The sequence below is a fragment of the Hydra vulgaris genome, chromosome 12 (assembly GCF_038396675.1).
Source record: "Hydra vulgaris chromosome 12, alternate assembly HydraT2T_AEP".
Taxonomy (NCBI): Eukaryota; Metazoa; Cnidaria; class Hydrozoa; order Anthoathecata; family Hydridae; genus Hydra; species Hydra vulgaris.
Genome location: NC_088931.1, coordinates 67,828,722 through 67,855,316, shown reverse-complemented (window position 1 = coordinate 67,855,316; position 26,595 = coordinate 67,828,722). Strand labels below are relative to the sequence as shown.

Genomic DNA, 26,595 nt, shown 5'->3' with positions numbered 1-26,595 from the left:
ATTTTTTTAACAAAATTGAATGATCTACTGTATCAAACGCTTTCTGTAAATCGACAAATACGCCGCATGCAAAATATTTATCATTGATTGCTTTTCTAATCAGTTCAGTCATTTCAATGAGAGCATGAGTTGTGGAGTGATTGGCACGAAATCCATACTGATGGGTGTAAAAACATTTAAATTTTCCAAGAAATGCATAGAGCCTAATATGCATTGCTTTCTCAAATAGTTTACCTATATTAGAAAGCAAGGAGATGGGTCGATAATTGGTGAAATCTAGTAAAGAGCCTTTTTTAAATATTGGAATAACTTTGGCAACTTTAAAAATATCTGGGAAAATACCACTTTTAAATGAGTTATTTATAACAGTACAGAGAGGCTTTGAAATAATGTGTGGGACTAGTTTAAGGAGGAATGTAGGTACGCTATTAGGACCAAGACTTTTTTCAGTTTTGAGCTTGTTTGTAATGAGAACAGATATTTCATTTTCAGTTACAGGATTAATAAAAAGCGATTTAGCATTTGGGATGTTAAGAAAGTCACTAAATACGCGTTTTGGGGTATGGCTTTGCTAAGTAGTTTGCTATGTATAGTGCTAAATAAATTGTTAAATATATTAGATATGGCAGTGTGATCAGTGATAAGATTTTCGTTCAATTTAAGTTTAAAAGATGTATTGTGTGTAGAAGGTCTAATATTAATGATTTCTTTTATTCCCTTCCAGGTGTTTTTAACACTATTCAGATTATTATTAAAATACGTAATATAGTATGTTTTTTTGCTAAATTTTAATAAATTGGAAATTTTGTTTCTATAAAATTTAAATTTTGTAAATAATTCATTTTTCTTATAAATATTTTTTGATTTTATAAACTTTTTATAAAGTTTGTTTTTAACTGAGATAGATTTAAGTATTCTATACGTTATCCAAGGTTTTGATTTTAGTTTAATTTGTTAGTTGGTTAGTATTTTGTTAGGAGCATGTCGGTCTAAAATTTTATCAAATGTTTTTAAAATAAAAATCATAGACTTGTTAACATCATCATCTTTTTTAATGGAGAGTTCCCAGTTGATATTAGAAATTTCTTCAATAAATAAACTTTTATTAAATTTTTTGAAGCATCGTCTGTAAGTTTTTACTTTTTTGGGGTGTTTGGGTATGTCAGGAATGCAAATAAATTGTGCCATGTGGTCTGAAATTGAAATCGTAAGGTTACCTGAGTATTGATCAGTTGAATGAAAGTTTGTGAATATGTTGTCAATCAGCGTTTTAGATGTAGCTGTTATGCGTGATGGTAAAATTATAGAAGGGCTTAGTGAGTAAGAAGTTAAAGAATCAAGATATATAGAAACAGGATTAGATTCATTGTGACTTAATAGATCCATATTAAAATCACCCATTAGAAAGATCTTTTTTTTTTTCGTTACTTAGCTTTTCAAGTAGAGGAGTTAAGTGGGAAGAAGTAAACTCATGTTGATTCATTGAGGGATGACGATAAATGCAGCCAATTATTATGTTTGATTCACTAAGTTTTTCGATTTCAACAAAAATAGGCTCTAAATATTTAGATGAGTAAATCATAAGATCATTACGAACTACGTAGTTTAAATTTGAGCTTAAGTATAAAAGTGCTCCTCCTTTTTTAGCCTCAGTAGGACAATGCTCAATATTAAACCCGTTTATGTATATATCAGTTATATTTGTATCGTTTATATATAAATTAGATTCTGTAATACCTATTGCTAAGGAAAAATTATTAAGAGAGCTGATAAGACTACAGAGTTCGTCAATGTGGAATGGTAGAGAGCGATGTTAAGATGAATAAATAGTTCCGAATTGGAAAGCATAGTTTTATTGAGATCAATAATGTCATAGTATTTGCAATTAACAGAACTGGGAAATTTATTTAGATCTTTAAAGATCTTTTTATGATTACTTGGAGTCTCAACAGAGTTTAATGAACTAGTAGGTATATTCTCGCATAATAATGTTGACTTAAGCTCGAAGTTGGAAATCGAGCTGAACGCCATACTCTTAGATAAACAACTATGACAATAAAAATCTGACGAGTCATTTGAAAGAAGATTATAAGAGTACGCATCAATATGGGTACACTTTGCATGAACCCATGAGTTACACAGATCACATTGGATGGCTCTTTGATTATCAGTTATATTTTTATGACATGTATTGCAGAGAGATTTAAATGCCATAATCTTTAGAAAAAATATTTGTATGTATATGCAGTATTAACTAATTAAAGTGACTAAAGTGTAAAATAGAGATTTAAAAAATAAATACAAAGTAAAAGACTAAATTTAATAATTTAAAACTTGGGTAACCGTTAGCGTGAGTAATCGAAAATAATTTTTAAAGCAATACAAAAAAAATAAGAACAATGATAGAAAAAAGGATTGACATTAAAGGTAATTAAAAGCTGACTTTTATAAAATTAAACAATCAAAATAAATTAAAATTAGACAAACCACGAACTAATGTTAAAAGTAACTATGACAACAATAAATATCGAATATAAAAAAACTAATACTATAATAATATCTACTATATTAATAATATAAACTAATAATAATATAACTACTGTTAACTGTTACTAATAATAATATTATCAACAAAGATACTAGAAGAATAACAAATAAAAGTAAGTCAATAATAAATAAGTTTATGAAAACATAATATAAAAATAAATGTAATATATTAAATAACTAGGTATCAAACGAGGACTAATAATAAATACAATTAACTATGAATAAATAAAATAATGTGAGAAAATAAATAATAATATAATGACTGAAAAATAATAACTAATGAATTATAATCATGATTACAAGTTATATCGTAAAGAAAAAAGAAAATTATTTAAAACAAAAAAAAAAGAAATAATAAAAAATAAAAATAAAAATCTCCCAACACTACTTTTTCTTCTTTCTTTTTTAATTGATTATTAAATTCTTCTTATCTTTTTCTTCTTTTTATTTGTTTACTTTACTTTTCGTTCTTTTGTTTACCTTTTTTTTTCCTTCTTTTTTTTTTTTTTTTTTTTTTTTTTCTTATTTAAGTTTATAAAGTGTTAAAAAATTCGAAGTTCTTTTTTATTTTTTTATATATATTTTTTCTTTTCCTTTTTAATGCTTTTTGGTGTGTGTTTGCTTCAAGTTAATTTATATGATCGTTGATAAGTTATTTGTGCTTATAAAATAAATAATTAATATTTATATATATAGATTTTTTTTTTTTTTTCCAATATTCTTTATATTTATCTTTAATTTTCTTTTTTGCCGTTATAAAAACGCATCTGCCATTTGCAAAGACCTTGCATATCCAATCAATTGCATATCACATCATAAAAGACTTTGCATATCACATCATAAAAGTACTGATACAGAATGAACAAAATGATAAATATATAAAAATGATATATATTATGTTATATTTATAAAAGAAATAACAGCATAAATGGTGTTATTTTGTATTGATATGATGTTATTATGTTGTTTTTTCTACATTTATGGCACTAAATTTATTTAATTAGTAGCAAAAATGCGGCAAATTGTTTTTAATGTCAATACCATTATTATATATACTGTTAGATCTAATAGATTTATATTGAAAATTTGACATTATATTGAAAATTAGGCCAACAAAATAATATATATATTTTTTAATTATAGCTTTTTAATTAGTTAAAATCTAAATGTTATTACACTAATTACAAATTAATAATGATTTTGTGGTGCAATTAAAGTTTATAATTAGTTTCATTTAAACATTGCAGTTATTACTAGTAATGTCTAAAACATTAAAAAAGTATAATCCATGAAATAAAATCTATAAAACATAATTGTAAAAAAAACAATATAAATATATATCTTGTAAAAATAGTTTCCAATTATAACCAATAATCTACTATCTAATAACTAAAGGAAACTGCAATGTTGGATTAAGGCTTAGGTTTCTTGTTTTATTAATGTGTGAATAATGTCACAAACACAAAACTCAAAAAAATTGTCGAACATATAATCCTAGACATACAAGCATAGTTAAAAATGAGGTTACAACTGATGAGCTCATTCTTAAGACATGAGAGAAGCAACAGCCATACAATAAGCATAGTTGAGAATGAGGTTACAATTGTGGCCTTGATGAGCTCATACTTTATACATAAGAGAAGCAACAGCCATACAATATATATATATATATATATATATATATATATATATATATATATATATATATATATATATATATATATATATATATATATATATATATACATATATATATATATATATATATATATATATATATATATATATATATATATATATATATATGTATATATATATATATATATATATATATATATATATATATATATATATTGTATATATATATATATTGTATATATATATATATAAATATATATATATATATATATATATATATATATATATTGTATATATATATATATAAATATATATATATGTATATATATATATATATATATATATATATATATATATATATATATATATATATATATATATATATATATATATATATATATATATATATATATATATATATTAGGGGGGTCATAATTTTTTTTCTTTAGAGTTGCTAACCTGGCTATGGTCTAAAAAGTTGCTCTAGGTGCTACTTATTGTAAAAAGGCCAAAAACATTTAAAACAACAGGTGCCTTGTACTTGCAACTTTACTGCAAAGATTTACCCTTTAAAGGCTTACAGCTAAAAATATAAGATGTTCATCAAGCACTTAATATGATACAAAGGCCATATCCATGGCTAGCGCAAAGAAGTATTTTTTTGAGGGTGTTATAAGCATTTTTTTGCTTACTACAAAAAAAACAAAAAAAAACATGCACCCCCTTAATTTCGGTCCTGTCAACGATAAGGGGGTGTTATCGACGTCGAAACATAAAATTTACTTAAATGGTAAAGTTCTAGATATTATTAGTTCAATGAAACAATATAATGAAATGTAATTTACAAAAAGTCTGATTTACAGCTAACACTAGGTAGTTCTGTTCTTGATGCAGTACACTGTAAAATCATTCCATGTCGCGATTCATGTCCAAAAACGGTTGAGCTTGCTGCAGAGATATCTTGGATAGCACGCTCAACTGCCTGAGAGTGACAGGGTATACCAAAAATGAAATCAAACTGACAGTGTTGAAGTTTTTCATTCTCAATAGCTGCTAGCAATGGTGGTGGTGTGAGGTTAGCTGTAGTTCAGTCAATCATATCAACGTAAGTCAAAGCAATGGCGTTTAGCTTGATACTTGACTTATCAAAAACACGCACAGAAGAACTACACGAATTAGTTCTCAAATTAATTATTTTTTCACAACAGAAATGTCGTACAGAATCATCATTGTCACAAACACCAGAAAGAAGAATGTTTTCGGAGTGGGCAAAGTAGTTGTTGTTCTGCAACACAGACTCTAATATTTTCCAATCTTCTGCTCCAAGCTCATGACACTGCTTCAGCAAGTAAAAAAAGTTCTTTGCGCCAGCAGCGCAAGAAGGATGACTCTTGATATTGAACCATGAAGGAGCGTAAACATTTACTATAAAGCATACAATTTTGTATAGTGATGGGAAACAGGCTTCTTTTGACATATACAATCTCAAAATTCTGTTTGCCTTTGTCAGCCACCTAGCATGGTTTAAATTTCCTGGCATTGTGTTCTGTAAAGACCTAATTTCATCACTATTTGTATAACCTTGCTGCACTGCTAAGCATGCTCTAAGAAGATATTTTTGATCTGTATTTAGGTTGTTCTTAACCTCGTCATTAATCTCAACCACTTTTCCTAACATAGCTTTAAGCTTTAAAATTGGTAAATCCTTGGGATCAAAGTCTAGCGCACTCATAATTACACCACTGGAACTACTAGGACCTCTTGTACATCCTCCATCAATAGCAGAAATGTGTTTCCGAAATGGTAGTTCATTAGCATGCAACAGGCAAACAAGCCTTTGCAGTGGTCTTGCAACGCCTTTCTCTAATTTTCAAATCACACCATTTTGTTTGCCTGTATTGGTTACTGTACTGTCACAAACAACTGCTTGTAGCATACTTGCTGAATTTGTATTTGCAATTATCGATAATATCTCATTTGCAACATCAGCTGCTTTACCTGTTTCTGGCATTACATGATCAATCTAGTTATTGTTTGGAAATGATGCAATAACATAATGTTCTTCCCTTATGCTTCTACGTATACCAGACTTCTCAACAAAAGTTAAGTCTTTCTTCCCATCGAATCCAATACAAATTAATTCTTGCATCTCTGCAGCATGCTTAAAAACTTGTTTCTGCCGCCAAAGACCTCTCTGACGTCTAAGTTTTGCAGGATCTACTGCAGTTTCTGCTGACAATAGCTTCATATCTTTTAGCACTGCATTCACTACAAGACAAGCATCTCTGTTACTAATCTTGCATCTGTCCAAAGCTTTGCACAACTCCGGATATTGTTTCATGTTTTTGAGTGCTGCAACACCATCATCAGATTCACCACTGAAAATTTCATGATCAAGAACTTCATCACCCATGTTTAGTTGAAGTTCTACGTCCTCACCACTATCATCATCAGCATCATCACTCATGTTGTTGTAGATATAATTTATTTTTGTCTCATATTTTATTTTCTGATTGCCCTCAAATTTTAAATGTTTGACTGCTCTCATTTTTTTCTTCTGCAACATACCTGTAGCTTTTATATCTATAGCACCTATGTACATTTTCCTTTCAGTTTTTTGGTCCAACCAGAAAGACAATTCTGTTGGAGGTATTTTATGCGACAGTGGACAATAACATTGCGAATTCTCTTGTATACCACTGTCAACACATTTACAAGTACATATATCAAATACAGTTTGTAATGATTTCAAACAGTCTTGGTAGTTGATAGATGTCTTCTTAGAACTGGAATATTTAGCAAGACCCTTAACTTTATCAATCAATTTCTTTATACAGTTGACTGCACTCTTTGCAACTGCTGGCTGGCCCAGAACTGAGTGTTTAGCCCAAAGTCTTGTGCTGATGGACCCCATTTATTAATACTCAATACAATGGAAACCAACTTGATTGATTATAAACAACTGATTAAAATAAACCCTGTTGTAGCAAGAATCAATAATCACTTTTTATAAGCAATCTAAAATATAAAACTGAACATGTTAAACACATATATTACCATAATACAGGGTTTGATGAGGGTAAATTTATGATATGCTAGTATTACTTTGGGTTGAGTTAAGGTTATGTATGATTAATTAATGGTTACTTAGACTTATCTAATATCATTTCATGTACCAGCGGATGTAATATAAACTAAACATAGTAAACATTAATAAGAATATGCCTTTATAAAATTGATATGCGTTTTCACATTATTTCCTCATTTTCAACTAAAAGTTGCAAGTACTTACTGAGCTTAAAATTTTAAAAATCTTATGGTCCCTAGATTTTGGACCAATAGAACAACTTTTAATGCTATAGCCAAAAAAAAAAAAAAGTATGACCCGTCCTAATATATATATATATATATATATATATATATATATATATATATATATATATATATATATATATATATATATAAATATATATATATATATATATATATATATATATATATATATAAATATATATAAATATAAATAAATAAATGTGTATATATTAACCTATCCTATTTTGACCCTTGTAAATAAATTTTAGTACACAGAGTGTAATAAAATATTCCTAAGGTATTGTTTTCCTAATGAAATTTTAAAATTTTTTATTTTGGATGATACTTGTGTTACTCTTTTAAAGTTAAACATTTTAAACATTTTTTGAGTTTTTAAAGGCATTTTCAAACAATCGGCGTGAATAGAAATTTAGTGCGCAAATTCTTTATGAAATAAAAAAAACGTGGTTTTAAAGCACAGTAGCATTCAGGCCCAATTTATGGCAGTTAGAAATTTGTCAGATGCTTTTGATCTCATGCAGTTTACCCACTTCAAGACTTGGCTATTTAAAAGAGGTTTGTACAAGATTAGCTAAGTTTCTTGGCCATTATTCTTGTTACCCTCCTGCCATCATGTTGGAGAGTTTTATATGGCCCTAGCTGTAAATAAAACTGTTAAGCCTGAGAATAAACTGTTTATATCATAAAACCATAAAAGTTCAAAAAATAGTAAGGTAAAGATAAAACTAATTCACTTTAAAATACCTTTTTGCAAAAACAAAATGTACAAGTTTCTAATTTTAGAATTATTTACATTTAGACTTTTGAGAAGTGCAGAGATTATTGTGAAATTGCGGGAAAAAATCAGACCATTAGATGAAAATTAACAAATATGGAGCTGTTTCACACGCCTTGAATTTCATGAAATTCAGTTGCATTTAGCTAAAAACAGGCAGGCTTCTGAGTTATAAATTACTCCAAAAGATCAATAGAATTGCTGACTACATTTCTCTCTCCAGGGCATCAGGGTTTTTGACCAGCGACTTTTCTGATTCTGCAATTTTTAAAGTAAAACTTAATTTCATAATTTTTTATATTTTAGTCTTATTATTTAAGAATAATTTATGTCATAAAGTAACAAGTTGTTTAAAAACAATGGTTTAAAACCAGATGTAAAACACAAAGAAAATAACTCTGAACCAATTTTTTTTCCAATGACAGACTTTTCTTAAAATCGCAGAAATATAATAAAAATGAAATCAAAAGAAATAGCACTTTGATTTTATCTTGTCAAAATTAAATGTAATAAGTTTTTAGCAGTGTCATTTTGTATCTTATTTTATCTACATTGCATTATTTTTAATTTAAACTTTTAAGATCAACAAGACTATTGTCAGATGTATATTGAGCTTGCTGCAGAGGTGAAATTCAAATCATTGTAAAACCATAGAGGTGTTTGGTGCTGGCGTTAGTATCTTTTTACCGAGATCACAATATAAAAATTGTAAAAAGTTCTGTTTCAAAAAAAAAGGGAGGTCTGAAAAATATGTGAAAGATGTAAAAATGAATAGAAAGAAAGCTAAAATCCTTCTGAAAGCAGTTTTTTGTTGATAAAGACCAGCCACTAAGTCTTGAGTTGTATATTTCACCAGACTACTGTTTAATTTTTGATATTCTAAGTCATAGTTTGAAAAAATGCCAATGGATGAGACTCCCTTAGATTTTTTTGATGCAATGAATTCCAAAACTTTTAAAATCTTTCAAAGTTGCTAACAACTCACAGCGATATTGAACTCACAGCAAAATTATAAATCTACTGACCATTGATTAAGCAATTTATTTCTCAAAACAAGAAATATGTTTCTTGTTTTTAAAAATAAATTGTAGATTAGGATATTTATTTTTTAAAACAAGAAACATACACAATAAAAATAAAAGATATATACAAAGATGATTGTGTTGACCTTTGAGTGGTCGACACAATCACCTGATCTTAATCCAATTGACAACCTTTGGTCTATATTAGATTCTAAACTAAAAGACAAAAAACCTTGTTACGAAGATGAATTATTTTTGACACTTTTAAAAGGTTGGAGTTCACTTGAAGTTAGCTTGTTAAGCTAGTTGAAAGCATGCCCCACAGATGCCAAGCGGTTATTGAGGCAAAAGGTTATGCAAGCAAGTATTAAAAATGAATATATTATACTTAAGACTGATTGAGTTTCTCTTTAGTTATATCAAGGGAAAATGTAATTGCATAAAGCATTTTATATTAAACAACATAGATGTAAAAAATTAGAAAACATACTCAATTTTACCTTTTTTTTAAAAAAAAAGTTGATTTTTCCTATTTTAGGCGATTTTTACTAAACTATTTTATTGACTTTTTTTTTATTTTTAATGACAAATATTGTGTAATAGAAGTTATTATTTGACATATTTTAAATAAAATTAAAAAATATTTGAGAAAAAATTAATTTTTTTTTTGCTTTTTTTAAAAAAATCATGCTGTCCCATTTTTTATTGAGGACACTGTATTTCTTGTTTTAAGAAAAATATTTCATATAAGAACTTTTCTGTGCTTACAGTAAATTTTATTCAAGATAATGTAGAGCATGTTATGAGCTGGGAGAAGCTTCAGAAGCTACTTCAAATAAAGAGTTCTTGTAAAAAACCATTAGAAAGAAAGAAGAGTGGATTCAAGGAGCTAGCTACGACTTCTGCTTTCTCATTTTCTCATTATTGATTGTTTCTAATAACCTGAATTTTGATCCGATACCTAACTGCGAACTCTGAACCTTTTTACATATTTTCTTGAGATATTTATCTTAAGCTGAAAATTTGTATGTATATTAATATTTATTGTACATTTGCAACATTTAAACACTGATTTCTGAAGCAAATTTGCTTCAGAAACAAGAGATCTGTGGCAGTGATGGATCCAACATTTTTTGGTGTTCAAGATAGCTAACATGGAGCAAAATCCAAACATATGCATGTTTATACTTATGTCAAATAATGATGTTTTATAAAAAGTTGCAATGATTGGAGACTGGGAACAAAAAAGCTCTAAAATTTTATCCCCCTGCCCCAAACCTGATAGCACAAGTTGATAAAATAATTTTTTTGCTTTTCCTAACTAAACTTATATTCATCGATAAATTGTAAGTATTGTTTCACAATCTCTAAGCATTCAAAAATTATGACCATATAAAATTTTTAACCCCCTTAAATTAAGGGGGGTTTAAACTTTATATGGTCATAGTTTATGAACGCTGAGAGATAATACTATGAAACTTAAAATTTATTGATGAATATAAACTTTGTTAAAGATAGCTAAAAATTATTTTACCTACTTGTTGCTCTCAAGTTTGGAGCAGGGAAGATGAAGTTTTAGGGCCCTTTTTTTGTTCCCAGCCTCCAATCATAGCTATATTGTGTAAAGCATCATTCTTTGATATAAGTATAAACATACAAATGTTTGGAATTTGCGCCATGTTTTCTAGCTATCTCAAACACTAAAAATGCTGGATCCTTCACTAATCTTTAGATCGATGGCTACTTTAGGCTTTTTTTCAACATGAAGCAAGCGTAAACTTTCAAGTTAAATGCTATTCTGTGATGCGACTATTAGGTCGCATCGCAGAATAGCATATCTGCGATAGAGCACCTAAAGCAGTATTTTTTAAAAAAAACATTATTTGATACAAAAATGAGATAAAAATCATAAAGTTTGTTGTATAACAAAAAATCACTTTACAATGGCCAAAGTGTTAATTTATCTATTGTAATCAATGAAAGATTGGTACAACATATTTTTTAAATTAATAAGCACAGCATTTTTTTTTGGTAGAGGAACACGTTAAGAAAATGTCGTTCAACAAATTAAATGTATTTGACACTAGAATCTATTTGCGCCAATGCTTGGAAATTGCTCTAAATTTAGTCAAAAATTGTAAAAAGTGTAATTTTGAACAATCCGCGCAAATACTTCTATCAAGAAAAAGTTAAAAAAATTTTACAATAAATATGACTGCTAGGCCACTCATTAGTCACTCCGCATAAAAATCGGTTGTCGAAAAAAAATTATGAGATTGGCTAATATATATATATATATACATATATACATATATATATATATATATATATATATATATATATATATATATATATATATATATGTATATATATATATACACACATATGTATATATATATATATATATATATATATATATATATATATATATATATATATATATATATATATATATATATATATATATATATATATATATATATATACATACATATATAAATTAGTAAAAAACACTTATCTAACTTTTTTCTTCAACTTGAAGTTTCACCATTGCTGGATCATCAGGAAGAGTTACTAAATTTCCAAAAAAATTCAATTTATAGAAAAAAATATTTTACAGGAAGTTATAAATTATTATAAAAAAAATTTAATTACTATATTTTTTTGGTTAACGGGAAGTTACAGAAAGTAATTATTAAATAAATTTCTTTGGAATGGGGATAGTTTAATTTGGTCATTTGTTTTTATAATTTTTTAAGAGGTATTTATTTTTGTGCCTACATTTAGAAATTAATTCAGATTTTTTATTTAATAAATTTTCCTGATTTAAATGAGTAATTATTTCAAATTTTTCTTGCAAACATAACACATTTTTTGGAAATGTTATTATATGCAGGGGCAGATTTTAGAATAGACCATTGTAAATTAAAATTTTTTTTTTTATTTTTTTATTTTTTTTTTTCTTTTTTCTTTTTATTTATTTATTTTTTTTCTATGATTTATTACACTTAATTAAAACTATAAAATTTCAAAACATAAATAATGAATTCCAAAAACAATTAAAACTAGACATTAATAATATAAAATTGAACCCTAATATTTTAGTTTTTGCTGACAAAACAAGCAACATATATATATATATAGATATATATATATATATATATATATATATATATATATATATATATATATATATATATATATATATATATATATATATATATATATATATATATATACATATGTATATATATATATATATATATATATATATATATATATATATATATATATATATATATATATATATATATATTATATATATATATAGAGAGAGAGAGACAAAGAGAGAAAAATTCATTTCTCTCCTTGTCCATATATATATATATATACACACACACACACACACACACACACACACACACACACACACACACACACACACACACACACACACACACACACACACACATATATATATCAAAAATTTTTTAAAAATAGTTATATGCCGCCTTTTTTATTGAAATCAACTGTGTGTGTAAGTTTTGTTAATAATGTTAATGAGTGTGTAAATTCAGAATTTTTATTTTTTTGTATATTAGCTATTCTTTATTAATTGTATTTTAGGATCAAATACACACTAGTCCATGGTTTCCTGAGTTTACTGGTAATTTTCAAAATATTTTTTTTTGGGGTTTAGCAGACAGCTGTATATCTTTACAATTTTTCTTTACGGTGATTAATACCAAATGTGTATTAAGTATAAATTTTTTGTTATTATTTTAGACTATATATGCATAGGATAAATATGATAACAGTTATTTTTACATGTTCATTAACTAATAAGAACTTTTCAAATGAGTTATGATTGCTAGTTATCTTAAAGTGTATTAATATTTAAAATATAGTAATTAAAATAAACAAAATTTAGACCATAATAATTAAACTTATAAAAAAGCTACTAAAAACTGAAAAAAAAAAAGTGATATAAAACACTAAAATTTAAAATAAAATTTACCAAAATAAAACAAATTTAAAACTAAAGCTGAAATTAGTTACACTATGTTGTTGTTGTTTTTTATTTAAATTTTTAAAAAATTTATAGGATTAAAATTAAATATGATCCTTACCTCACAAACTAGTTTAGCAAAAAAACATTGAAAAAATATATATATGAATTTTTTTGTTTTTCCTCAGAGATTAAAAATTTTCTTTAAATTAAAAGACCACTTTTAAAATAAGTTTGCAAATATTTTAAATTTTAACTTGCAAGGAATATAAACTGGCTATGCATTGACTTTATATTGATAGATTTATAATATGTTTGCTACTCTCCACAGTAAGTTTGATTAAACCAGAATTGTCAAACACATGGCACGCAGGCCATGAATTAGACTTGAAATCAAAGTATGAATATAATAAAGCATGTGCCTGAAATCTTATTTATGTTTTTATTTTGAATAGCAGCCATATATTGTGACTTCTGGAGAATCTTTAATAGTATCAATAATAAGGGCAAACTGTTATTCCACCTCTCTTGTATGGTTCAGACTTTGTCACCTCACCTAAAGACAAAGCTGAATTGTTTGCTAAGAACTTTTCATCAATATCATCTCTTATTTCCACCAGTTGCGTTCTACCTAATATTGCCAACAAATAGGTTGATCCATTGCTTGACATTCGTATCACTCCAGCTTCTGTATATAAAGTGATTTCCTGCATAGACTCTTCTACAGCTTGTGGTCCAAACAACATACCTGTTATCGTCTTGCAGAAGTGTTTACCAGAGCTATCGTCTATACTTTCAAAGCTATTCAACAAGAGCTTATCAGAGTCTTGTTTTCCAGCCTGCTGAAAGAGAGCATTTGTTATCCTATCATGAGCAAGGTTTTTCAATCTTTAATTAACAATTACTTAATCTCTCATCTTGAATCTAATAACTTACTTTCTGATCATCAATATGGATTTCGATCTTCTCGTTCTACAACTGAAATCCTAACAGTAATAACCGATAGATTTTATTGTTCATTAGATAAAGGTGGAGAAGTTAAGGCTATCTCTCTTGACATTTCTAAAGCTTTTGATAAAGTTTGGCATGCTGGTCTTCTCCAAAAGCTTTCTTCTTATGGTGTATCAGGTAACACCTTTAAGATTATTCAATCCTTCCTTTCCAATCGTAGTATAAAATTTGTTCTTGGTGAGCAGCACTCTTCTTCATATCCTGTAACTTCAGGGGTTCCTCAAGGTTCAATCCTTGGCGCTATACTCTTTAATTTACATTAACAATCTTCTAGATATTCTCACATCCATGGTGGCATTGTTCGCTGATGATACTACCATTTATTCTTTTCATGATAAGAAGCCAACACTCTTTGATTGCTTGGAGGGGGCATTTGAGCTTGAAAAGGATCTCACTTCTGCTACAGCATGGGGCTCACAGTGGCTGGTGAACTTTAATTCAGATAAAACTCAATTTTTTCAGCCAATCATTATTGCAAGAAACTAGATCTTCCTATATTTATGTAATTTAAAGCACTTGATGAGTCATCTACATGTTCTAGGAATAATTCTTACTTCTGATCTTTCTTGGAAACCATTTATCAAATCAGTTGCAAAATTTGCATCTGCTGAGGTTGCATCTCTCTATCGAGCTTGACACTTTCTTACTCCGGATTCTATTCTCTATTTTTATAAATCTCAAATCCGGCCCTATATGGAATACTGTTGCCATATCTGAGGAGGATCTTTTAGTGATATATGTATGTATGCATATATATATATATATATATATATATATATATATATATATATATATATATATATATATATATATATATATATATATATATGTATATATATATATGTATATATATATATATATATATATATATATATATATATATATATATATATATATATATATATATATATATATTATAGCGATTGTTTTTGACTAGCGGCTTTCAACGTGTTTAGTTGGTGGAAGTCTTTTCATTGTTGTTTTGTTATCGTCTCAAAATTACGTTTAATTCGGACCGTACAGATAGCTTTACTTTTTGGAAATATTGATTTAGATATGGTCTCCAAGTTAATTTAACTAGCGTAAAAGATTCATCTCCTAACTACACCAAGCCAGCCCAGTCATACTCTAGAAAACCATGATGGATTAAACACCTATGCATTAATTTATAACTGATTTATGACTAAAAAACTAGCCCATGCGTCTTCCAAAGACAAACAATTGAATAATATATTGAATAATGAACCATTATATAAACAATTGAATTATATAACGATTGATTGCTAAACTTAATCTTTTTATTTTTTTTCCAGCTGTTTTTTTAGTCTTCACTCCTTCAACAATGAGGGATTTTTTTTTTAGAAATGGAAAAGTAGTTGACAACATCTAAAAGTTTTGTAATGATGTCAACAGTAGGGTTGTTCACCAAAATAAAAAATTTACCAACCTTATCTACAGTATTTTAAATGCTACTACGGAATTTACATAGGCAAAAATTCACCTTCTCTAAGGCGCTATATAAAAAATAAAAAAGTTAAGTTCCATAATAACGACTTGCAAAAAGAAATTTGCAAAATGATTCATTTTAAACTCTGTTCTTTAAAAACATTAGGCACTCTATTTGTAGGTACTCTAACATAATTATTATATATATATATATATATATATATATATATATATATATATATATATATATATATATATATATATATATACAGTGGCTGCCGGTGACAATACACTTTGGTGGGGCCAGGAAATATTAACTGAACAATATCGCAACGACTTGCTGTCAGTGTAATTGATGCTTTGGTGTTTGTTAGGACACTAGCGTTTTTTGATTAGCTGAGAGAGTTAAGGGCTAGCATACTTTCAAAATAAAGTATTTAATGACATTGAATCTTTTAAACCTATGTAAAAACCAGCAAAAACTGCCCTAATAATTTTATTACTTTAAAAAGAGTTAGACACAAAAGTGTCTTAACTCTTTTTAAAGTAATAAAACACCGTTCAGCATCAGCTGTAGACACAGGCGTGACCAAAACAATCTCTATCAACTATGATACTTCAGAAAATGTTTCAACCAGGTTATTTTCATGCATAATAGGGATATGGAATTAATTGTGCTGATATCACTAAAAACAGTATTTTCAACCAAAACGGTTAATTCCGACATCATCTTAACTTCACTTAGTATTGGTCAGTTATTTTATTATTTTATATATGATTTCGAGGGGAATGTTGTATATTAAAATTGAAATTTTTTGAATCCAAAATTGGTTTTCGGATCCCAATGACAAGAAAGGCTTAGCCAATAATCTGTCAATTTTGTTCATATTAATTTATCTTATTAATAAACCTATATTTTTGATAAGATAACTTTAAACTATATGGTAACTATGACTTTGGCATGATTTAAAATCAAGCTTTATCAACAGTAGTTTAGTAAGAAGGGCTTCCTAATTACCAATCGATAAAATAATAAAGAATGTAACATTACATATACATTGAACTCTCTGATAGGTTCACATAAAGTTTTCTGAGAATGGCGAAAAGGTCAATAAAAACAAAAAAAATACTTTTACAACATTAAAAAAATTTTAAACATGTTTTTTAAATATTTTTTTCATAATACAACACATATTTCACTTAATTAAATCCATAATTCTTAAATACAATGTTTACAATGTGAGTCATAAATAATCGTAAACTTTACAAGATTATTTACATTGTCAAAGATGCTTTAACGATTTCATGTAATTAAAGATAAAAACTTAACTTCTGTTTGTAAGCATACATAACAGTACTTAAATGTTTATATAGTTTTAGTTATTTGGTTTCAGCTTTAACCCAAAAAAAAAATCAGTTCAATAAAATATTCTAATTATTTTATTTCTATGGTAAAATGTCAAACATTTTTAAATAATCTAAACTTTGTATATTTTTTTAATTAGTGCCTTTTTGGAAGTATCAATTATTGAATCTGTATTAAGAAATGTAACAGTACCACCAGTGGTACACTTTTTGTGATTGAATTTTCTTTATATCTTCTGTTGTTTGTACCTTTGTTGTATCAAACTAATAATAATATTGACTAATTTTAAAATATATCTTGAAAACCCAGTTTTTTTTGCTGATAAAAAATTCTTTAAAACTTGTGAATGATGCTTATCATCATGGTTGAAATTGGCTCTGGTTCAATGCCTATCTAATTGGCAACGTAAAAGGTAGAATAACTCAACTGCCACCAAACAATGTAAACAATTTTCAATAGCTGATTCATTATGCCACAGAATATAATACATAAGCTATTTGGAAAAAATAAACTTCAGCAATCCCTCATTGAGAATAGAACAAGAATTTCAAAAGTACAAACAGTTTGTAGCTCTTATTATATTTGTAGAAATGACTATGCTTTCTTGTGTCACAATATATAAACTTGCTAAACATTGCCATACACTTGCGATACATTTAGGGATTAATGCACATATCAAGATTCTTATTAATACGGCTGAGCCACTATTTTTACCCTGTAAAAAAAAAAAAAACGTTATAAATTTTTGAAAAAATAAATCAATATATGCCTGAAAATGTACTTCACTAACAAAAGTTATAAAATGTACAAGATTGTTGATTATAAAAGAAATGCGAAACTTTTTCATGATATTTTAAAATCAATTTTTTAAACTGTTCAATTTCCCTAGAATTTCTAAACTTATAATTTTATTTTTTTTACTATTATTATTCCTGTTATAATTATAGAATACAATGAGTTGTCCTAGAAAATCTAGTTTCTGAAAATTAATATAAATTAATTTTTTTTTACCTAACTGTATCTCTTTAAATGTTTATGTCAAACCAACATTTATACCAGTAATTTCTGTTACATTATTTTAAATATCATGTTTTTGTCATGTTCCTATTCCTATTAATTTATACTCCTAATAACTACATGGTAAATTTTATATCTACATATCCAGGTGAAGAAACCAATATTAACACTGTTAATATTTTAATATTAACACTTCAATATTGTAATATTAACACTGTTAATATTCACAGTAAAATTGCAATATTAACTAATTTATGATGTTTACAACATTATTTTTATAAATAAATGCTTACATTTAATGTTATAAAGTTTCCTAATATTACTGTACCTTATTGAGTCAACAAAACTTCTGACTTTTTGCAGCAGTAAAGAGTCTTCACTCTTTAAATCAAGAATTAAAAATGGTGGGTGAAATTTTACAGCTTAGTGATGTTTTTAAACTTCTTTTCTTCTTAGGCCAGTTTAATGAGGCCCTGCGGTGTGCTTTTTTGTCCCACCTGAAAGCACAATAAGTTCTGCGCATGCATCAAAAAGTATATTACTTACAAACAAATTAAATAGGGCCACTAAAAATAGGCCTAACTGCTATTGGCAATGAATTAAAACAACGCTACAGTACTTAAAATAAATTGTAAATAAACATATTACTTAAAAAATAAAATAATTTAAAATTAAAACTAACTTTTTTAAAATTAGAGCAATAATTTGAAATTCTTGTTCTATTTTCAATGAGGGATTGCTGAAGTTTATTTTTTGCAAATAGCTTATGTATTATTTTTATTTTTATAAAACCTGTCTGCAAATAGTTTAGGCTAATAGTTGCATATTTACATATATATAAATACATATTTACATTAACAAATACTTTATTTTAAATAAATCTAGGTGGGGCCAGGCCCCTATTGACGATATTGATATATATATATAGATATATAGATATATATATCTATATATATATCTATATATATATCTATATATATATATATATATATATATATATATATATATATATATATATATATATATATATATATATATATATATATATATATAAATATACGCAAATTAGCAATCATCAAATCAAAGGGGAATCTATGGGATGTGTTACATACCCTCACACACACACACATCTCTTCCTCAAAGAATTTGATTTTTAAGTTGTAGTTGGTTTCTTGAGGCTTATAGTTGGTTAATTGGGCATTTGCCACATTTCAATCTGGTGATTTTAAGTTTTAAAGAATTTTATTTTTTATTGAAAAATCAGTTGGTACTTTTTAAAGATTTGCTCCCTTTATTTTATTTCTAGATTTTCTAGATATTACAAATCATAAAAACATTACAACATAATATTATATGGATAGATTTTAAATGCCGAAGTTATGTTGCTTGTTGAATTGTTAGACTATTTTCTTTTCCACTTGCTACTTTCTTCAGGATATTTTTTTTGCAATGTTGACAGATTTCATACATCGGATTTAGTTGCTTTAAATTTTCTTTAATGATATTCATTTTATTTATGTTATTTAATTCTTGTTCGTTAAATGACTTTTTAGAAGTATAAATTATGAATACTGTTATATATTTATAAAAAATTTTAAATGCATTTGACTCTAATGAATATTAATAATTAATTAGCACTTAATTACTTGGTTAATTAGGCATTTTTGGTTCATAAAGCATAGTTAAATTAATCTATAATAACCTGTTTAAATTAATTTAATTAATTAAATTAATCTATAATAACCTGTTTTGTAAGTTTTTCTATGAAAGTGACTGTTCTGCAAGTTATTGTTGCAGAAGAATTTATAATGCACTTCAAGTTTTCATAATGGACTTCGAAACATTGTTTAGCAAAAATGCTCCTTTGCAAAACAAGCATGTGTTTTTTTCCGAAATTTTACAAAATCTTCTCGTTAACAACTCTAGTTTACAAGTAGTTTTTATTTATTAATTTAGTTACAAAGCAAAAATTTTAAGTTGTTTTATTAAATATTAACTTGAATAAACACTCACAAAAAAATTAAAGGAGGTGTATGTTTAAGTGCATGTAAAATTGAAAAACCAAGAAAAAATGTTGACTTTAGAAAATGTCAATTTTTTTTTTTAATTTTAGAAAATAATGTCAAAAAAAAATTAAATGAAAGTCAATTACGAAATAAATGCGAAAGAGTTTATTAGTGGAAAATGGTCAAAAACTTCAACAATGTGTGTTTCTTTAGTTAAGAAACACACACAGACTTGAAAAGCAAAACTATGCTTTTTTTTAAAAAAATAAAACATTTATATTATTTAAATTTAAAAAAATTGTTTAAAATTGCAATTATTTTTATGTTGGAAATATTATTCTACAACATTTATAGTAAGTTTATAAGCAATCTTTAAACTTCAAATTGAATTTAAGCATATTGTAAAAAAATATTTAGTTTTAAATAAAATATTGAAAAAAATTTGAGGTTGTAATTATGTTTTCTTATAGCTTCTACCATTGATTCGTCTTCCCTAGTTGAAAAAATGAAAGCTTCATATTACTCATATCTTTTTGCGTTGGTTGCCATACCGATTTTTGTAGTGATTCTGATAGCATTTTTGATTAAGTATTTTACTTTTTTTAATTAATTTGTTGTATTATTTAATAATTGACTACTAGGGTGGAGCGATTTTGAAAATTTTTGAAATTTGATTTGCCTGAGCAGCAAATCAATATCTTTTGGTGAAAAAAAGAACCTTACTCTTTTTTTTTTTAGTTTAGATGAGTTCTTGAGGTTCCTCTTTGGATTCTAAATTTTTGATGGGTCCTAATATTGTTTAAATTTTTATCAACTTGATACTTAAAAGAAGCAAAATAATATGCTGATTTTGAAAATAATATTTGTTTTTATTAAAAAATTAAAATTAAAAAAGTAGAGTTGTTTTTTCATTAAAAAACCCCGTCCTTAACAAAACAGGGGTTTTAAGGTATATTTTTGCAAGTATTTTTTTCACTAAAAAATATTTTTAATAAAAAAATTATTTATGAAACAAGCATTTTTTTCTGCTTTTTTTGAGTCTAAGGTTGATATGGTTTAGAAAAAAAAAAATTCAAAAATAATAGGACCTGTCAAGAATTTAAATTCCAAAGAGGACCCTCAAGATCTCATCAAAATCAAAAAATATTTTTTCACTTTTATCTTATAATTAATAGACATTGATTCGTGTCTCAGTAATATTGGTTTTTAAACTCTTTTTTTTTGCTATGAAAATCGCTCCACCCTATTGACTACATTATTAATATCAATTTTAGTATTTTTTTTATTAATTTTAGTATGATGCTATTAGTCATCAGTGACATTTAAAAACTTGAATAAATATTGTTATTATAGAATGTAATAAAATCAGGGTTATATATTGATGTATCAACAGAATTTATGAGGATTTTTAACTAAAGTGACAAAATAAGTTGTTTTTTTTCTATTATTGTTCTTATAAAGTGATATAAAAAATGATTTCTTTATTTGATACTTATAAAAATGATTTGTTAAACTTATCACTTTGATATATTATCATAATATAATTTTACTGTATTGAACTGAAAAAGAGAATATAGTTTTGCCCGGTGTGCATAAATTGAGAATCCTGATTAAAAAAGATGGATGTAGTATTACATCCATCAAAACATTATCATAGATTCAAATGTCAACATCAAAATACATTCAATACATCAATACAATATCATACATTTATAATATATCATGTTTGTTTTTTGTGGTATGAGTACCAGAAAAGAAAGGTATATGTTGCCCACATGTGGCCAAAGTGTGTATAAGTAAGAAAAAATATATATATATGTATATATATATATATATATATATATATATATATATATATATATATATATATATATATATATATATATATATATATATATACACACATATATATCAATGCTCAATAATGTTGACCAAATAATGTACTCAACATTATTACATTAATGAGATATGTGTGTAATGAGTTATGTTACATGTGGACTAAATAATATTGAAAAATTATGTTGGATAACAACTCTAAAAAATTAAATTTTTGAGAGTTGTTATCCAACATAAATTTTCCTAAAATTCATAAATATCAAAGTTTTATTTAAAGAAGAAAAAATATCTTAATGTATTTTGTTTGCTGCAAGAAAGCAATATTAAAAACCAGAAAAAGGTTCTAAAATAATTGGCAATGTAAGCAAACTTCCATTGTTATTAATTTTTTTTCTATTTTATTTTTACTTGGATTTCATATGAAACCTTTTTTAGCTACTGTTCCAAGGCATTGTAAAAATTCAAAGAAATTGAAGGCTATTATATAATAAAATAAGCATTATACCACATTATACCACATGCCTTACATGGACCACACTGATGTCATCACAAAAAGGAGAGTGGTATATATATGGTCAATGGGCAACTGCCATATATGGCCCATATTAAAATTTCTTGTCTGGTATAATCATAATTGTGAAAATTACCTGGTCAAAGTATAAATAAAAAGTAGTTGTTATAAATTTTTAACACAGTTTATGGTTGAATTTTTAGTTGAATATATTTATATCCAACTATATCTATTAACTATAAAAATATTTCACTATTAAAACATTATTGTTTTAGAAGAAGAAAAAAAGTTGATGAAGATAGTTTGGCGATGTCTAAAAAAATGGATAATATAAGTAATCAAAAATCATTTCAAAATCAAGGTAAGATTTATAATAAAGTAAAGCTTATATTGATAGTTTAGTTAAGATTTATATCTGTAGCATAGTTATGGTTTATATATGTAACATAGTTAACATTTATATCTGTAACTTAGCTAAGGTTTATATCTGTAACATAGTTATGGTTTATATATGTGACATAGTTAAGGTTTATTGCTTGGTCAACTTGTCTTTAGTTATTTTATTTGTTTATTAGATTTTGCTCCAAAGGAAACAGAATGTTATGGCAATTTAAATACTATTCAGAAATGGCCCCCGGTAACAGTGAAGGAGTTTATTAATTTTTACTTGGATGCCAAAACAAAAGATTGCACAGAACTTATTGCACAGTTTGAGAGTGTTCCTGCAAACAAAATATATACTCACATTGAGGCTTCAAAATACCCAAAAAAAAATAGATATGCAAACATTTTACCATATGATCACTCACTGGTCAAACTTGTTCCTGATTTTTCTAATAATGAAAACACCTATATTAATGCAAATTATATACACTCTTATTCTAAAAAATTTACATACATTGCAACCCAGGCTCCTAATAATGAGACTATTGTTGATTTCTGGCGAATGATATTTCATGAAAAACCTAAAGCTATTGTAATGCTTACTAATCTAGTTGAAAATGGTAAAACAAAATGTGCTCAATATTGGCCAGAAAGTAATGAGGAATATGGCGGTCTTAATGTTTGTGTAACAAAAACAGAAAACTTTGCTGATTATATTATTCGTTATATTTCATTAAATTTCAAAGAAGTAGATCATCATTTTATTCAAATGCAATTTACATCTTGGCCTGATAATGGTTGTCCCGAATACCCAACAATGTTACTAAACTTTTGCCATCGATTTCGATGTTTAGTGCCATATTCAGATAAATCTCTAACTGTTGTGCACTGCAGTGCTGGAGTCGGTCGCACAGGCACTTTTATTACTGTCGATGAAATGTTGCGATTAATCAATACAGTACAAAAAGTTGATATTTTCAATTACTTTGAAGCTATTCGTCAAAACAGAATGCAAATGATTCAAACAAAAGAGCAATACATATTTGTTTATGATGCAATTTATGAAGCAGTAACATGTGGTCAAACTGGTATTTCAATTTCAAATTTTCCAACTACTCTTAACAAACTACTCAAAAAAGATTCTTCCACAGGAAAAACACTTATTGAGGAAGAGTTAAAAATTCTTAAAAGTATTGCTCCAGTTCAAGAAAGTTGTTGTTTTAAAACAGCTTTGCTGAATGAAAATTTGAAAAAAAATAGATACCTTCAAATTTTACCAGGTAAGTTATGATGTTTGAACTTTTTTTTTTGTTTTTACTTTATTATCATTGACTTCTAGCTTTATAAATGCTTTTTTATAACCTTTTATACTATAAGACCTACTTGAAGTATGCAGTCTAATATTCTGCATTTTTTTCTATAAAAAAATACCAGGTTTTTATGTCATTTTAAATAAAAGTATAACAACTTTTCATACTATATAAAAAATATGTTCTATTAGTGAAAACAAAGAATGCCTAACAAATGTTCTGTTGCTAACTGTTATTTAAATTATTTGAGACTTAATGTGCCTGTTTTTTTGGTTTCCATTTAATGATAACTTTAAAAGCAAACGAAAAAAATTTGTAAATAAACAAAACTGGATGCCACCTAATAATTAATTTGTGAATAAGTAATCAAATGATACGGACTTCATCATTATCACTTGTCAAAGAATAACAAAGAAAATAGAGTTTTTATAAATGACTTTAGTCTATAATGACTTTTGTCTATTTCAGGTCAAGCTATCTTGCTACTGGTAACATGTAATCCAGTACAACCTGCTTCATGTTCTGCTGTCTTGTAGGATACGCTTTTTAGGTAAAGGTTAGGAGGAGTGACTGATTCTATCAACAGCTATAAAATATCAGAGTACTAACAGTGCCATGTTGCACATGGATGGTATCCCTGTTTGTACTTTTAGTGTGCAATGTTGAGGTCACACTTGGAGCCCTTTGTTACAGCTTAGGGTTTATTAGTAGTAATGAGACAATTGCTTGGGCTATTAAATAGTGTTCTGAGTACTATCTATGCTTTGAGTCAAGTTTTTCAATCTAATTTAAAAATGAATAAAGTACCAAAAACTATAAAACACAAAAAACCATCATCATCACCAAGTTCTCTAAACCTATCATTCACTAATATTCGTGGTCTTCGAAGTAACTTTTCTTCTGTTGAGTCTTATCTCTTGCACAGTTCACCAGGCGTAATGCTCTTTGTGAAACTAATTTGAGTTTGTCTGTCTCATCTTGTGATCTTAGTGTTAATGATTATCTTCCTTCCTAATTTGTAAAGACACTAATAGTGACATGCTTGGCCTGGGTATTCACATTCGTAAGAATTCACCAATTTGTTGGGAAACTAGGTTTGAATCCACAGACTATTCTTTTATGTGCTTCACTCTATTGTGTTTGATATCGATTTGATGTCTCTAAAACTATTTTCTCCTTCTTCTTCATCATCAGAATCTCCTTATTTTCGTATCTCTTACAACTACCTTTAAGCTGACTAGGACTCTTTCTGTGATTTTCTATATGATGGCCCTTAGGTAATCTTTCGCCTTGCAATCTTAGGAAATCTTTCGTCTTCCTGCTCACTAATGTACTTCTCACGTAACTTCTTAGATTCAGGCTGGCATTGAATCCTTTATTCCCTCTTGTCAATTTCATGTCAAGCCTCACTCTTCTCCATGGTTTTCCTCACAATGTGCTGCTGCAATTTCCAATCGAAACCATTATTTCCATATCTATCAGCAAAACAATTTTCCAGAAAACATTTACTATGTTTACTATTGCTAGAAACCATTGTAAAAAAGTCAAATGTCAAATGCCAAAACCTGTGACTTCTGGAGAATTTTTAACAGTATCTATAAAAAGGGCAAATCTGTATCTAAAGTGATTTCCTGCTAAGACTTTTCTACGGCTTGTGGTCTGGACAACATACCTGTTAAAATCTTGCAGAAATGTTCTCCGGAGCTGTTTCTATACTTTTAAAACTATTTAAAAAGTGCCTAAGTGCCTACAGTCTTGTTTTCCAGCTTGCTGGAAAGTGGCAGCTGTTATCCAAAATATTTTCAAAAACTCTGAAGAGTGTTTAGCTTGTCTAACTACTTTTTAAGAAAATATCTTATGTTTTAAAAATACTTTACTGATTTCTTTTCAATATGAATTATGGATAAAATTGTACTGTATAGAAATGTTTTTTACATTTTTGCATCCATCAAATAATTCTTTTAAATCATCTTTTTGGTTCTCAATATATGTAGGTTCAATAACTTCACTTTGAGTTCATTGCATGCACCCTGAAATTCTTTTGTGTTCTTCACAGATATTTGTCTATTAATGATTAAATTTTTTACTCAGCTTTTCGATGTGGCTCCAATACCACTCATTTCCAAACTTTTCCATGTTTTTTACTACTAAAAAGTTAAGTTCAATAAAATTTTGAAAATTTGATTTTCAGTTGAGCAATGAAATGACTAGAACTTGCTTTTGAAATGACTTGCTTTTGAATTGATTGCAAGCATTGTCACAGTAGAACGCTATATTGGTTACTAAATTACTAAGCAAGATTTAAAAAATTTAAAAAATTTTTTAAATCTTGCTTAGTAATTTAGCAAAAAAAGATTTCTGAAAACTTTCACATTTTATAGATA

General features: G+C 26.8%; 1 protein-coding gene across 3 annotated transcripts in view; it reads left to right on the top strand.

The window, feature by feature from the left end:
* Nucleotides 1-26,595, top strand: part of LOC136088947 (receptor-type tyrosine-protein phosphatase alpha-like) — a 165,485-nt gene that overhangs the window by 125,975 nt on the left and 12,915 nt on the right. For all 3 annotated transcript variants that reach the window (XM_065814232.1, XM_065814231.1, XM_065814233.1), the window contains 4 exons: nt 12,943-12,982; nt 20,641-20,758; nt 22,793-22,878; nt 23,093-24,181. In XM_065814232.1, the coding sequence (XP_065670304.1) occupies nt 12,943-12,982; nt 20,641-20,758; nt 22,793-22,878; nt 23,093-24,181 (1,333 nt within the window). The remainder of the gene's footprint in view (nt 1-12,942; nt 12,983-20,640; nt 20,759-22,792; nt 22,879-23,092; nt 24,182-26,595) is intronic.